Below are 16,124 nucleotides of genomic sequence, written 5' to 3' on the forward strand. Positions count from 1 at the left end.
GCTTCTGACAAACTAACACAACTTGTACTTGCCTCATACTTTACTAGACTTTAGGCAGTTCTCTAATATACATTAACACTAACTGGTTTCATTCTGTTTCTGCAAAAGAACACTTAAAGAAAATATAAAACCATGCTTGTTCTCCCTTTAGACTCAGTCATCTGCAAGAGTTTTAAGGAAGTATTAGGTAAAATTGAATGCAATCAGACATACGTGATTAGTATTGTTATTTACAGAAATAAGCAGAGTGTTAACAAAAAATTAGAGTAATTTTTTTCCCCAGATAGGACAAAAGGAATCAGTTAACAGTTTCAGTTAAATTGTTTGGATCTACCTTTTTTTGACCTGGACTAGAAATAGTTAAACTTAATGGTAACGTATGTTGATATATAATCATTATATATACGGTTATATCTGCACTTCAGAGACTGCTCTCTGCAGTGCCAGCAACTACAGCGCTTCCATCAATAGCACAAGACAGTGTTGTCTTGTTTTGCTACTGCTCAAGCAAGACGCATGAAGTTATCCCATGTTCATGCCTTCGGCATGCATTAATATGATTACTGTGTTGAGAAAGAGCGTTGCTCGTGAAATCAGACACTACTTACACTTACTTTTGTTTAGTGAATTAAGGGATGCTTCAAAAGTTACCTAGTTCAAGACAAGCATCATTGTATCTCCATGAAGCTTTGATTATTCCGAACATTCACATCCAGGTAAATTACTATCATGGAAAATATACTCAAAAGATGTTTTTTTTTTAAAAAAAAAAAAAAAAAAAGAAAAAGAAAAACTAGAGATCCAAGGAGAGTGATCTCAATTTAAACACATGTACTGAGTGACAGAGAAAGGGCTGGTAAAATGTGAAAAACATGCTGGACATTGGTACTTTCATAGTAAGGATTCAAAGATGACAGCAAGTGCTACTAGTTTCCATTTTATTAAATGCAAAAAGCTTCCCTAGAAGATGAACTTAGGTGCTAGTGAGATCTGCTTCTGGCACTTCAATTGCTGGACAAGGTCAGAGCAGCTGCTGTAACATGGTCACTGCAGAGAACAATACTAAGCAGTGGCTCTGCCCAAAGGCAGAGGATGAAGAGCAGCAGCTGCCACAGGTCAGGTTTGTTTCTTTCTTAACCCAGGTAGCCAAAATGCAGTCTAGCTCATTCCCATGCTTCTCCTGTAGCCATTTGTTTCTACAGCACTTTGGAAAAAGATCTCCAGAAGTGAGCAAAAGGTTTTCTAACTGCTATCAAGCAAGAACTTTAAGACTTCAGGAAATCCACAAACATTTTTTTCCAATACAAAGATAAAGAGCACAATTAATTGTGTTCCACACATGGAAGTGCTCACCTCCAGTTCATCTAGAATTGAAAACTTGCAATCAAGATACCCTACCCAAGACATTCAAGCGTTAAGACAAGGTAAGCAACCAAAAATGAAAACGAAATATCAATATTTGGTAACATTTTGGACTCTTGCATTCTGTTTAACATTCAGCTTTGCAAAGGAAAGAAATGAGTAGTCAGCTTCAGGATAAAAAAAAAACAAAACATATGAAACTAGCTAACTATTAAATGAAAACAAAGTTTGACTTAGTTTATTTCAATTTAAGCTCCAACCTAAAGATTTAACATCAAATCACTTGTGTAGAATACTTACAAATTCATCTTTATCTTGCCAGTCCCAAATACCAACATTCTCTAGAGCTAGCAGTTGATAAGGGTATCTTCCCACTGCATATGAAGCACCTGTTAGATCTTCAGGTTCGTTCTGGAAGCCTTCACCATCGATGCATTGTCTGTCATTCTTTACAGTTCCATTAAGAATTGTATTATTCCATAAAAAGCCCATCACGTATTCACCATTACCAGCAGTGATAGTATCAGGAAACAGCTGATTTGTCAGATCAGCACTGCCACTCGGGAGACTTACACAATGTGACCACATTTCAACTTGGGGATTTTCTCTGTCCAGTTTATAGGAATATTCTTGGTTACTTGATACATCTTCCATTGCATCTAATACGCACTTCTCACTTTTCACTCCCTGAAATCCTTTGGCAACAGCACAAGTACTGTGTATTTCATATGAAGGAGTAGCAGCATATTTATCAACCTGCTCTGGGTCAACAAAAACTCCAAGTTCTTTGTTTGAGAAAACCTTGTGATCTGACTGCACGTGTTCACAACTTGTGCTCGAGTCTTTCACTGGAGTGTTTAATATGTAACTGGCGTCTTTTAGTTCAGTAGTCTCAGCTTCTAGCTTTAAATTCTCAGTGGCATAGGCTCCTACAGCACCAGATGACAAACTAGAAACAGTGAGATTTTCCTCCTTGGAGTCAATACTGACACAGTGTTCTACTTCATTCTGAAGATTACATTCATTTATGCCACAGACACTTTTTTCAGGAGTTTCCGGTTGTATTTCAGTGAATGGACCAAAAGGAACTTGACTATTCCCAAATTCTGGTTTTGGACTGACACAGTCAGATGTCTGATCCTCTGCCACTGGTTTATCGTGCACATGAGAATATGAATTTTGACACAATGAAGGTAAAAAATTAGAGTCGTTATGAAAAAGACTATTAGTATCTTCAAGAGTTTTAGAGTCATTTATCAGCTTCCCACTCCCGCACACACAGTTGTCCAATATTACAGGTAGAGTGTACTCACAGTAAGTACTTCTATCACGAGTCAAGTCTTTTCTGAAATTTAAGCTGTTGCTGTCATGATCAGCAATGTTAGCATCAGAATTGTGTTTTGCATTTTCTGCCTCGTTGTTAATTGTTTCATTTGGGTGAACTTCAGCGTTTGTCTGTTTCACAGATTCTATTATATCCCCAGCTATTGTGGCTAGGTCAGTCCCTGCATTCCACTGATTTTCCATTGCATAGAAGGAACATACATCCTGATGTTTATCTTGACCACAGTTCAAGCCCATTTTGTTCACGTCCTCATGCTCCACAGACACAGAAGAGACATTGCTTTCCTTATCTGAATTTGAAAAGCTGTATACTTTACCTTTATTCTCTGGTGATTGTAGCAAAGTCTGAAATTCTACGCTGTTTTTCTGTAGGACTATTTCATCTGTTCTTGCATTATCTAGTTCACGAGATGACAAAGTACCACCACTTACCCACGACTGAGTTCTGCTGAAGCTACCAGCTTCTTCAAGCACGTTGTCCTTTAGCTTGGTGCTTCTCATACAGACATCTTCCTCTATGCTCCGAAGGGACACCACTTCAGCTGGCACCTTGCTTTCAGTACAACCCTTAATTTGAGTTTGAAAATCAGAACTTTCTTCCATGCTTTCATGCATTTCAGTCATATTCAAAGTTTCAAGGTTATGCAGAACTGTACCTGTGCATTTGTCTGTATCTTTCAAGAATTCTTCCAAAACGCTGTGATGTTCACTAGAGCCAGGTGCAAGATTTTGGCTATTGTAACACATGCTTTGAAATGTTCTCCTTTCCAGATATGGGTTTTCTTCACTTTCTGGCTTTAGGATGAAGCATTCTTCAGCACTTTTTTCTGCACGTTGACTCATCAAAAAAGAATCACTGTCTGTTTCATGCAAGTCTAATAATTTAAAGTTACCCCTCATATTCTCTACCGGTTGTTTACTGTTTACAACACCTGAGGGATGCAAGTTTAAACCATTCAGTACAAAATCAGAATTACTATCTCCCTCAATTGTTCCTGAATTGCATGGTTCAGTTTTTAATGATACACTAGAAATACAATCACAAACACGCTTCATGTTTTCTGAATTAGGGCTGTATTGGTCCTCTCCAGCAGAATTCATGGTTTTTACAGAATCACAAGTTCTACAAAATGATTCATCCCAACTGACACCATTGCATGTGTTATATTCCTCCTCTTGTTGACTCTCAGGAACAACTTCATTGCACAATTCTGCTCTTAAACCATTTGTTACTACACTGTCCATGTTTAATCTGTGCATCTGACATTTGTCAGTCAGTGAGCTATTGTAAGACTGGATGACCATGCTACAGTATTCCCCAGTTTCCTTATTCTGCACATTTGATCTATCCTCATTTTTACACACAGACAGATCTTTCTGTGAATTAAGCTTAGCTTCCACTTGTGCTGATTGCTGCACTGGAAATTCCCTCTCACTGTCTAAAGGCCATGCCATGCTGCGCATTCCTTCATCAGTAACAGCTGAGTTATCTACGTCTGCCGCAATCTTTTCATGCATGGTAACTGGCCCCTCTTCATCACCTCTAAGATCTTCAGCATCTACAACACAAATACTGTAGAACTCCCTCTCTTTTGTATGTTGTTTGTTGTCTGCATCAAGATAAGAAAAGGTTGGAGACATCTTTCTAAGTGAACCTGAAGCTTTTTGTAGGCTGTCACTCCTGTTGTCTTCAACATTAACTATCATTGTATTCTGTATTGAATGGTTGCATGCATCATCATCAAGGAAATTTCTATTTGAGGAAATTTCATCCTGTAAGCCTCTGTCTATGATGGTTGGTATAAATGAAGTAGAAATATGACCAAACGAGCAACGCTCTTCCGTGGCTATGTTTTCATTATTATTATTACTACTATTTTCTATATTGCTCATGTGCTGACTACTCTTAGGTTTTTCACATGCATCTTTTTTAATCACCTTATCTTTCTTTTGTTCACTTTTCTGTAGGTTTTCATATATACCCGAGACCTTCAGAAGGTGACTAAAGGAATTTAAAAAGCTAGAAGGTCCATCATATGCTCTCCTAGAGCTCTCACAGGAACTATTCTCCATACTTTCATACGACTTATATTTTCCTTTTCTATCCCAGGGCCCAGATTCAGAATTTAACACTGCGCAATCGTCGGTACGAACAGATTCAATGCCGGCTACCACAGATTCCCCATTAACTGTCCTTCCCACTGAATGCAGATTCTTCCTTTCTACAGCCCCTAAAATTGAAGATAAAGTTTTACTTATCCTTGAGTCTGGGGCTTCCTCTTCCTCAGGTTTTTGTAACAGGCCAGTTTTCTCCTCATTTGTGCTGTTACTCAACTCCTTACTGAAGCAGCAGCCCATGTTTAATTAGTGTCAAAGGAGCCTTCTCATTGCGAATCACCCTCCTCTATACACTAAGCTAACTTTCTACTGCTACTGAGGAGACAAGCCAACACCCAGCTGCCAAAAATAGCATACTTGAAAACCATGCAGGGGTTCATATGTCAGTGCCACTCAAAGTCCAAATCCCAGTTGCTGAGCAATGTTTTCGTATTTCATCATATGCACGGTAACATTCAAGCCAAATAATTTTCCTAATGAGATTACAGTCTGTTTACAAGTGTTACTAAGGTTTACAAACTTCCATTGTTCAATTTCCTGAAGTTTCCTTCATCTAAATTTCTAAAATATTTAAATGGCACCTTCCACAGTGTCTGTGTGCCAAAAAACTGCTTGCCTTCCAGTTTAACATGACTCCCACCTTATGTACAATGCAGTCTGCCTTCACCTGTTTAAACCCGATTTAAAGGCTAAACTAGTAGAAGCAATTACATCAAAGAAGTTCTGTACCATTTCCTCCTTCTCTCTCCCTCTCTACAGCTGAATCTACACCAAGATTACTTCTTTAGGAAAAACAGGCTAAAGATAGATAAGACCTCATGTATTCCATTGAACAGTCATTGTACGTTATCAGAATCTAATTTTGTTCCAAGGCTCTTTTTTTTTTTTGTTATCTGCATGGAAAAAAAAAGAATGCAGTCTGCGAATTACAGCCATGGAAGTGGTCTCACAATCACCTATACATCTTGTGAGACTGTGGAAGGATTAATTATACTTAATTTGTCCCCAAAATTTGTATTATTTAACCAAAAAAACTCCAAAGAATTTAAAAGCTAGTTTGACTAAATCATAAGTGCCAGAAGTCAGTCAACACTGTAAATACTGTTTACTGTATGCAAACTGAGTTCCTTCTAGAAGTCAAAAGAACATCTTAATACATTTTCAAATATGAGGACTTCTGCTATTCTAAGTCCCTTCATAAATTAAAAAATATATATATATTCTCCTTCAAAAATAAATAGCCATAAAAAAAAATCTAAGACTGCCCAAACTTCTCTGCTCCGAACAGAATGGTTCCTATATTTGCTTTTACATAACCTCACATCCTTTAGACATCCTTTCAAATGCACTCTGTTATCTCCCATCTGGATCCCCCCCTTCAGAGAGACAGAGCACTACCACCACAGCACATCCTACTCCAGTGTTCAAAACATGCTGAAAGCAGGACAAGACAGGCCTGGGAGCACCCCATTTCAAATGTTACCTCAGCAGTACACTGAACCAAGTAATAATTTTCCAAATAATTAAGACCCTATAACAAGCTTAATCAAGATCTACTAGAATTAGAGGCGTAAGTTAGCCTGGTAGCTTTTCTTCATTGTATTCATAGCAGTTTACAAGGGTATTATGCTAGTTAAAGCAGCTGTCTTTCAGATAACTGCAACTAGATCTATTTTAATTTATACTGTAAACTACACTTGCAGGGTAAATGCTGCTTAACACACCTACATCCATGCTCTGATTTTCCACTATCTTTTTTGTTTTTACCTTTTTCACTATAACTTATTTCAGAGTTGCTATCATGGCAAGAGAGGATAGAATCTCTCTAACATATCCTTGTGGTTCTCGTAACAGACATATCATATGCTCTCTTTCAAAAATTCCAGGAATTTTATTTTATTTTTTTAAAACCAGAGATGCCTATGGTCACATTTTCCATACAATCTTTCACTTTCTTCATTCCAGTAGAATAAAACTTACAACTGTAAACACAGTAGTGAATGTAGTTGATGCTTAACGGTAATTAAGCATTAGCTCTTCTTTCGTCATTCATGTCTTGTTGGTAAAACAAAGTTCACATGTTTAATGAAGGAAGCAAAACAGAGTTTCATATTGAAGATTGAGGGAAAAAAAAAAAGAGCAACTCTGCACTGAACCACAGTAAGTGAAACAAAAGCTAGGCAGAAAGTGAGAAAAACTCTCATTGTCTCAAACTGTTCACAACCTTAAAAACTTGCAGGTAGCACTGCGCAAGTGCGGGCACGCTCTTGGAATTCAAATATTTCACTTCATACGGTAAGGACAGTAGTCAAGAACAGCAGAGTTCACATGTTCAGCAACATGAATCATGCTAAACCTGAGGTCAGGTTACTTGACAGGTAATGCTCAACACATAACACCCTCCCCAAACAGGAGTAAGAATCCATAACCATTCTGTTCCCTTCTCTGAACCTTTCAGAAAATATTCAAATATTATTCCAAGTATGTAGAATGCTTTGAAAGTAATATGTCCTATTTATTTCCACGGAAACTGCAACAGACATAGAGAGCACAATAGCACTGTTTAACAGAGCAAATTCTCAGCTACAAAGCCCTATTTTTCAACCCAGTCACCACCATTAGCTATGCATTTTCACCAGCGACCAACAAGAGTCTGCATACCACGCTCATGAAAGCCGGCACCAGTGGAGGTGACCCCCTGCTGAAACACACCACCCATCACCTCACTGTGCTCACATCCACTCTGTGGTCTTCGTAAATGTCCAGCAAACATCAATGAATGTCAACGGATACCGTTTTTTCCACATGGAGGAATTCAATTCCCCACCTTTGCTTCATAGCACTTCCACATCAGACGCCATTCTGTCAGACTGCCCCTCTGCTGCCATCTGTCACACAGCAGCAACATGTAATGGGATACTGGTGGGAAGGTTCAACCTCTACTGCCATTGCACCGAAATCCACCTCTTGACATCATGGACCAACATCGTAAAACAGGCGGCATTACTTTCAGAGCAGCCCTCTCAGTTTCTTATTTGTATGCGTAAGACAAAAAAAGCTGTAACACAGCTGCCCACGTATCCTTTTCTCTCCAGAGGATCTGCTCGCAGAACAAATGAATTAAAGAAAATGATGCTTCTAAAGCACTTACTGTATATTTAAGTGCCATATACAGCAGACTGATACATAAAACCATACTGGTTAACATTCAAGAAAGAACTCTTATTCACCACTAATCCTTTGGCCATTACAAAGATTAAGGAATTGGCTAGGAAATAAATGCATTCCCTCCTCAGCAAGTTTGTTTTGGAACTGCAGAGTAACAAAAAAGGAGAACTATCCTGCCCCCAGGTTATCTAACGTGTGAAACATCAGAAGTACCTACAGATAGATTGTTCTTAAGGATAGGAAGTCTGATGCATCATTGCTGCCATCTGCTGCATTTTTTTTTAATTCTCCCCTGGGACAAAGTTATTCAACATGCTTGTATCCAGCCTGGCTCAGACTCAGAGCTATGCCAAGCCACTTCTCTCTTAAGCATTCCCTGGAACAAAGTACAGGGAGAGGGGGAGGGATTGTTTGTAAGAGGATTTTTTTGAAGAAATGCCACGAGCAAACAATTCAACTGTTTTTAATGTCAGCATTAAGTCACACCAGTACTTGCAAATTCTATAACTATTCAGACAGCTCTTCGTCAAGTGAAGAATTAACACAATATTCCCCTCTGTGATACAGTACAAAGTTTTTGGAGAAAAACTCAGCTCTATGTTCTGGGCAAAGGCCACTTTCCCTGGCCTTAGCAAGCAGTTCTATTATCAACCAATGATAAGAAAATGTGAGCAGCAGTTCAGGCAAAAAGAGGGTTCTTCCAGTTTTCCCATACTTTTCTCCTTATGTGCAAAGGCACGTTCTGTACTTGTTCCTTCTGTTTTACCTAAGAGTTTTGGAGATTATTTCTAATTTTAAACACCTATACTGCATATCTATCAAATCTCATTTCTCAATAATGTTAATTGTAGAATCACCATAAAAAAAAAAAATCATGAGAAATCTAAGCAGAACTTGCCCACAGTACTCTTACACTACATCACCTGCATCACCTGAGGTTGTTTGCTCAACTTGGAAGGCACAGTAAGTCTTAAAAGCCTTCTGGCTAGGCTAAACACCTCCACCTGACTTGAAAAGCACTTCTGCAACTAAAAGATTTAGTGCCCTACCACTTCAGAGCTGGATTCAGCTAGGAAGAAGGGTGGAAACAGAACTGCTCTGAAGCAGCACTTTCACAACTTGAACAATTTGTATTTTTAGTCCTATATTTGACATGCACCTATGCAGAAAGCCAGAAGTCAATGTTTTTGTTAACAGTAGTGTATCTTCAGTCTACATTCATATCTACACATTTCTGCAAACCTTGTCATGGAATAAGGGTTTAAATCTATACATACAGATTCAGAGAATTTAATTTTAAAATACAGTTTAACTGTAAAGTTATAATACCACAGGTTTAAACAGCCATTACAACATTCTAACGTTTTACTAAAAAGTGATAAATGACACTAAGTCACGCAATTGCAATCAGCCCTTAAACAATGATTACCCTACTCTTCAAGGCAATTACCTGACGTCTTGCCTACCACCAGTCACAGAAAAAGAGCAGAGCAATATCACAACAGACATCACAGTGTCACTGCTGCAGGTTTCAGGAAAACAACTGAGCAGAATGTTTAACTTTCCCTTAAGAATATCAAGGTTAAGAGGACTGTTAAGAGTTTAAATATACACATTTTATATATTAAAACAATTAAAAACAGCCTTCGAAATCACCTAAATGTGCAGAGCAAAGCTATTCAGTACTTATTTTCTAAACGTACAACACGACAGAAAAACCTAACACTGGGCAGTTAGTGTTCAAGATGTTGACAATCCTCCATCTCTTGTTTAAAGCAAATTGTCACCTCTTGAATTATTAAATATCACCTACAAGTTTTACAAACTGTTAGTAGTTAACACTTAGTATTACAGTATGTGCCAATTATGTATTGTTAAATGACCTAAGAATTATACACTATACTGAATTTTTGTTCAGCTATTACACATGGCCCTATATTAAACTAGAGAGTAACATCTCCTCAGTTTCCTTTCAATTCTATCAGGCTTTTTCTTGAACGGATTGCAGAATAATTTTTGAATGTTTCCTACAAGCTCTTAAATCTAAGATATCCTTCCATATAAACTCCAAAATAAACATCGTAGGAAGCACAAGGATTGTTTCAAAAGTAATGCCTCCATGTCTATTATGTTGGCCCATGACATCAGAGGCAGATGGTGTTCGTACGGCAGTAGAGGTTGAACCCTCCCATCAATATTCCATTTGTAAGTGTAAGTTAATATTGAAAAGCAGTTTAGGAGGATCCTCAAATTGCCAACTTCTTTCAGTCAACTTACGTGCAAAGCTACCAAAATTCTGCTGTTGAATACTACTGAAATCAAACAAGACTTCAGTTAGAATGTTAGAATGAACCTCATTAGGTTTAGAATCAAACCACATTAGGCATTAAACAGCAGCATACACTGCTTTACAGTCATTTTAAGACTGAAAGTCTTTGAAATCTGCTAGTAAACAAATAACCTCTACATCAGTAACGTAAGCAACCTTGGAAAGTTATTTCTGATTTGTCATAACATCAAAAGTTTAGCTTGAAATCATTAATTACTCACTATCAGTTCAGCATTAATAACAGTAAAAAACACGTTAAGTTTTGGTCCTGCCAAAGAAAATAGACCAAGTGCCTGAAAATTCTCAGTACAAATTCCGCAGCGTACCTCTCTAAGTGCCAGAAAAACCACCTGGACCAAGCATAATGCAATCCTAGTAGAATAGCATAGCCAAAATATCTAGGGGAAGTAATTCAGCAAATTTAAGTAGATTTAAAAAGACTCCTGAAGATATCACCAGATTCCAGGTAGTATGACTTCACACCAAACACACGCTGGAGCAGTGATCACTGAGGACATAAATCCACTCTGAAGAAAAGGATCTGGGGGTTATGGCTAACAGCAAGTTGAATCTAAGTCATCGCTGAGACATGGCAGCCATGAAAGCCAACTATATCCCAGGGTGCAGCAGCCCCAGCGCTGCCAGATGGGTGAGAGGAGGAATTGCTCCGGTCTGACCTAACCTAGACCACTGTGTGCAAGGTTGGGCACAATGTAAGAACATAAAACTATTAGAGCACATCCACAGGAGGACTGTGAAGATGTGGAAGGGTCTAGGGGACAAGAAGTATAAGGAGCAGCAAAAACACCTGGGTTTGGTTGGGAGCAGAGCAGAGCAGGCTGAGGAGTGGCATCATGGCAGCTGTAGTGCCTCACACGGAGCAGAGGGACAGCAGTGAGCTCTGCTCTATGGGGTAGCAACAGGGCCTGAGGGAATGGCATGGAGCTGTGAGGGGAGGGGCAGCTGGGGGTTAGGAAAGTGGTCATGGCCCCATGCTGCCAGAGTTCAAGTGTCTGGACATCGCTCTCACGTATACGGTTTGAATTCTGGGCGGTCCTTTGTGGAGCCAAGAGTTTCTCTCAATGATCCACGCGTGTCCCTTCAAACACGGACGTTCTATGATAAATCTATTCTTTTATAGAAATACCTAGCACTCTGATCTCAAAGTATAAACAAGAAAGAGCAGTTAACCTGAAGCATGCACTTGCTAAATGTAATTGAATTTATTTCAGAAGCTTTTTTCCTTTCTACTTCTGACTTTCTTGGACAGAGAAAAATGAATGTCTTTAGGATTCTAGTTTGCTGACTTCCTGTACACCGTGAAGTTTTACTCAAAATATAACACCGTACCCAGAAACCTGTAAATGAAATTCTGAAGCACTGGCAAAACATACTTTCCAATGCTTTGGTTTTTTTCTCCTCTTTCTCCAAGTAAATAACAAATAACCGAAATTGAGATTTAGATCTAAATTCACATGTAGCTTTATAAATAATATAGTACTCCAAATTAAAAGAATTAGCATCAAGGTGAAGATTAAACCATCTTTCATATTAATGCACCCATTAAAAGTGCACAAATCTGTTGCAAGCTTTTGAAACAAATCTGCAACAGTCTCTTACTCAGGCTTATAACTGAAGCATGTGGCAAAACAACTGCTTCAGAACTTCAAAGTGCTGCTCAGAACGTTAATTCCAAGAAATAATAATAAAAAAAACTAAATATCAACTTTTATAGCACAAAGGTAGGCTTGACTAATTGCTGTGCAGTAGAAGAGAGGAAATATACACCTGAGAAATGTAAAACAGAGCAGAAGAGATACCAGAATACCAGAAGTTCCTTAGTGTTTGCTGCAAAGTAAGGGTAAGCAGCAAGCATTCTCTAACGCATAGCACAGACTAAGCACTTGCACAACATACACTGAAGGCAGACTCTTAAAGGTGTCTCAATCGGGAACATTACTCTCAATACACAACTACCAAAGTTGAAAAAACAATTTTCTGAGTAAAGCTTATACACAAATCAAGTATTTAATCTTCTTAAAGACATCTACTGCAACACTTGTAAATACAGTACTATCTGCTGCATGATCTGCCAAAAGCATCCCAAAACACAACTTACTGGAGCCTGCACAGCAGCACTGAAACAGCACAAATGCCATTTGGCAGAACTGAGAGAGCAAAATCCATGTTACAGAAGGCAATTCCCTATTCTTAAGGGTAACTACCACTCTTTGTTATGATGAACAGATTTCCTACATTTTACTCACATATTTATCTACCCAGAAAGTAACTCAAGAATGGCAATACCACTGCTGTATAAACTAAAAAGACCTGTACTTTAACAAGTGAAAAACTGCTGTAAAACATAGTTCATATCATCCATGGTGCTGAAAAAATGTTAATGCTGCTACCAGGTACGGAGATGTAGCTGCTTTCAATAGCTCTGCTCTAATAATTTATGTTGTCAAATGACTTACAAAACACAAAATCAGATTCAATTCTGGTTAAGACATACTAAAAAAGCTCGTTCATGCTACACTTACATGATGGGAATTACAGTTAGAATACTTACCAGATGAGAACCGTCTTTAACTTCTTGTACTTGCTGCACCTGCGGTTCAGCCACAACTTTAGTGTCCTGATCAGAAGTCATGAGCTGTCTGCTTTTTGGCTGCTCAGAGAGAACTTTACTGGTCACTTTTGTAAGCTGTGGAAATACAAAGACAAAAAGATACCATAAGTGACAGCTGATATTTCTGAGAATTCACAGCCATACCCAATGCACCACAGTGATCCAGCCAAAAAACTCTGACGTAGTCAGTAATGTGTGTGGGGAAAATGTTGTGGCAGAGGACATAAAGCCTGTAGTAGTTGGCAGCCTTTGGAACGCAGATGAGCAACAAGCAGAATATTCACATCACGCTGGGTAGGGAAATTCCAGGAGGAAAAGTTTAATTTCATTCTCACCTTAATTATTCAGACCGGTTTTCAAATCATGCCTTCTTTACACCTCTTGGTACATTTACTTAACTTATGAAGGAGCATTCCAGTCACAAACCAGCCTTTGTCTTCTACAACAACTCTGACAATCGCTTAATCTTCACAAATTGTAGGAAGCGTGTTACAACACTTCTGCTTTATTAACAATGCTCAACAAGTTGTCCTGCTTCATCATCCTAAAATGTTATTTTATTTGATTTGACAAGTGGAGAAATGAATAGAGTTGGATGTCTGAGTGGCTCAGCTTTGAAATTTGAGGCTATTATTTAATAGCGTTACTTTAAAAAAGACTTAGTCATTAAGAAAAAGAAAAGCTTATCTGAATTATGAAGTCTCAAAAAGTAAACATTAGGAGATAAATCAGGGTTATTTTTTAATATTTCTTTTCTATAAGGACTACAAACAAGTTCTAATATGCTTTTTTATTTACATAATCTCCTAGAAATAAAAATTTTGCAATGCACTGAACACAGCAGTACAGTTACACTCCTTAGTCGCATGAACTCCTCTTATGGTACCTGGACTCCTAAAGATAAAAACGTATTCCAGTCAGTGTATGGCTTTATGCCCTCCCAGTGAATCCATGCTACACTATATTTTGCAATGGACAAAAGCAAAGTCCTTCATGCAACAGCTTTAGCGTATCCTAAATTTTTCAAATGAAATTATACTATTTATCCATGCAACAAGCCAAGCATTCACGTTACAGTCATTCTGAAGATGAGTTGTTTTCTCAACGCTGTTAAAGAAAAGCTGACATTCCACACAGGACTAAACATTCAGCTTAGATTAACAGCTGAACATCATCCCATGCTGCCGATGTAAGAAGTTAACACATCAAAAAACATGTTTTTAAGAGAACAATATGCACATCACTTGAACACTTGAAGTTTTAGTTTGTTCTGTTTGAACATCCTACCACTCGACTTCAATGAGAAGCTGTTCGCATATGGGAGAAATTAAATACACAAGAAAAGCAAAGGAAAAAGAAAAAGAAATCAAGAACTATCCTGCCCCCCACATACACAGTCTAAACAAGAGAAAGTCTGGAATTCATTTGGGATGCTTGTATATTATTAAATAACTAAAAGTCATACAGAGGGTGAAAGCAATTTTTTGAAAGCAAGTATTAAATAGCACAATTCTGTGCTGTTCAAACCCACGCATGGGAAGCTGCATGCACATTAACATTAAAGAAGGTGCCTAAGCCTTTTGCTAAAAGCTCCTGTTAATGTTCTTTAAAGAAATTGGTTTTAGCCTCTTAAAATTTCAGATTTTTTTCCTAAAAAGTAAACAAGACTTACACATTGTGTTCGCTCTACATAATCTACATTGGTGTTTACACTAATTGTGGGCACGTGGGCCACATCCACCAGCTAAACTCTACAGAAACTCTGCTGTGTTTCAGTCAGTAATAACATTATACGCTTTGCATGTCGATCCAGAAATCAGTGTACTTCCTTACATGTCTCTGCATCACCTGATTATCTCATATCCACGTTCCCTTCTAGGCTCAGCACGTTCTGGGTATGTAGCATTAGCACCAATACTTCGTAAATCCATGGAGTGGGGCAGAAAAAAAAGCAAAGGCCATGTGATGCCAACAAAATGAATAAAGTTCCAGTACACATATGCCCTCCAAAACTTTGGCTGAGCAGCCATCAAGCACAAAATTTTCAGCTAAATCATTAATTTTGGCTGAGAGTAGATAAGTTGATAGTCAACTTGACAGATAACAGATGACTGCAATGTTCCCATTACTGGTGGTTTACATGAGAAACTTCAAGTTGCAGTAAGAATAGTGCATCATTCTACTGATCTTCAGAAGTCCTTCAGATGAGCTTACACATGACCCTTATCACAGACCACGTCTGGACTCCAAGTGACTTTGTTTGGATTGCTCTTTCTTACTGCTTAAACATACTTGATGTGGTACACACCACACAAAAACCACTGACCTTGTGAAAAAATACTTTAATAACTATATGGGTTTTGCATTATTGTTAAGTTGCATTTCTATCATCTCCATCAAAACATTTCTTCAAACAAGTGAAATGCTATTATAACTTGTTCAAAGTAGATATTCAACCTGCCTTTTAAGTTCTATCCTTTCAACAGTGACCAGCTATTGCCTTTCTACAGGTGGGTACACAATACTGGAAGATCCTGAATAGGGGAGTTCCCTTTGCAGTTATGTGCATTTAGTATGTCAGGATGCTTAAAGTCCCCAAGATGTCAAGTGCTCTGCTGTAAAATCCCATCCACTGTGCTGTGCTTCAGTCTGACTTCATGCACTGTGCTGGAAAGTTAGTCTCGTTCATGTTTCCGCCACCTGCCAGTCTCCTACAGCATAAAACCTGTGTGACAGCAGGTTTCCATGACTATCATGTCAGAGAATAAAGCATCTGTGGAAAAAAAAAAACAAAAGAAACAGTGTTCTTTCATAGTGGGGGGAAAAATAAAAACCCTAAAATAACTAAGTGGTAAAGGCTATTGACAGGATGTTTTTAGCAAGTTTTTCATTAATACTGATACTACTATAAATATCTTCATACACAAAATTATTTACAGAAATGAGATTCAGTATTTGGTAGTGCTAGCAACTACAGATGAGAATTGACAGTTTAGAAGACAGTTTATCCTCTCTTGATGGTAATTTAATAGTCAAAATTGCAAGTTAAATGTGGCATTTTAACACAGCAATAAGCATTTTCATTCCACTGAGCAGTTAATTTGTCCACCACTTTAATAGACTCGCTAGCTGGTAAGCTGTACACTTGCACCAACACACACTGCTGCAGCA

General features: G+C 38.2%; 1 protein-coding gene across 5 annotated transcripts in view; it reads right to left on the reverse strand.

The window, feature by feature from the left end:
- LARP4B (La ribonucleoprotein 4B) overlaps nt 1–16,124 on the reverse strand; it is a 53,378-nt gene that overhangs the window by 22,679 nt on the left and 14,575 nt on the right. For 2 of the 5 annotated variants that reach the window (XM_085227051.1, XM_085227050.1), the window contains exon 1: nt 1,663–5,115. In XM_085227051.1, coding sequence (XP_085083177.1) covers nt 1,663–5,064 — 3,402 coding nt within the window. In that variant the 5' untranslated portion in view covers nt 5,065–5,115. Of the gene's footprint in view, nt 1–1,662; nt 5,116–12,893; nt 13,029–16,124 lie in introns of those variants that run through there. The other 3 variants (XM_085227054.1, XM_085227053.1, XM_085227052.1) reach the window with 3 other exon arrangements.

This window comes from Meleagris gallopavo, chromosome 6 (assembly GCF_905368555.1).
Source record: "Meleagris gallopavo chromosome 6, MGAL_WU_HG_1.1, whole genome shotgun sequence".
NCBI lineage: Eukaryota > Metazoa > Chordata > Aves > Galliformes > Phasianidae > Meleagris > Meleagris gallopavo.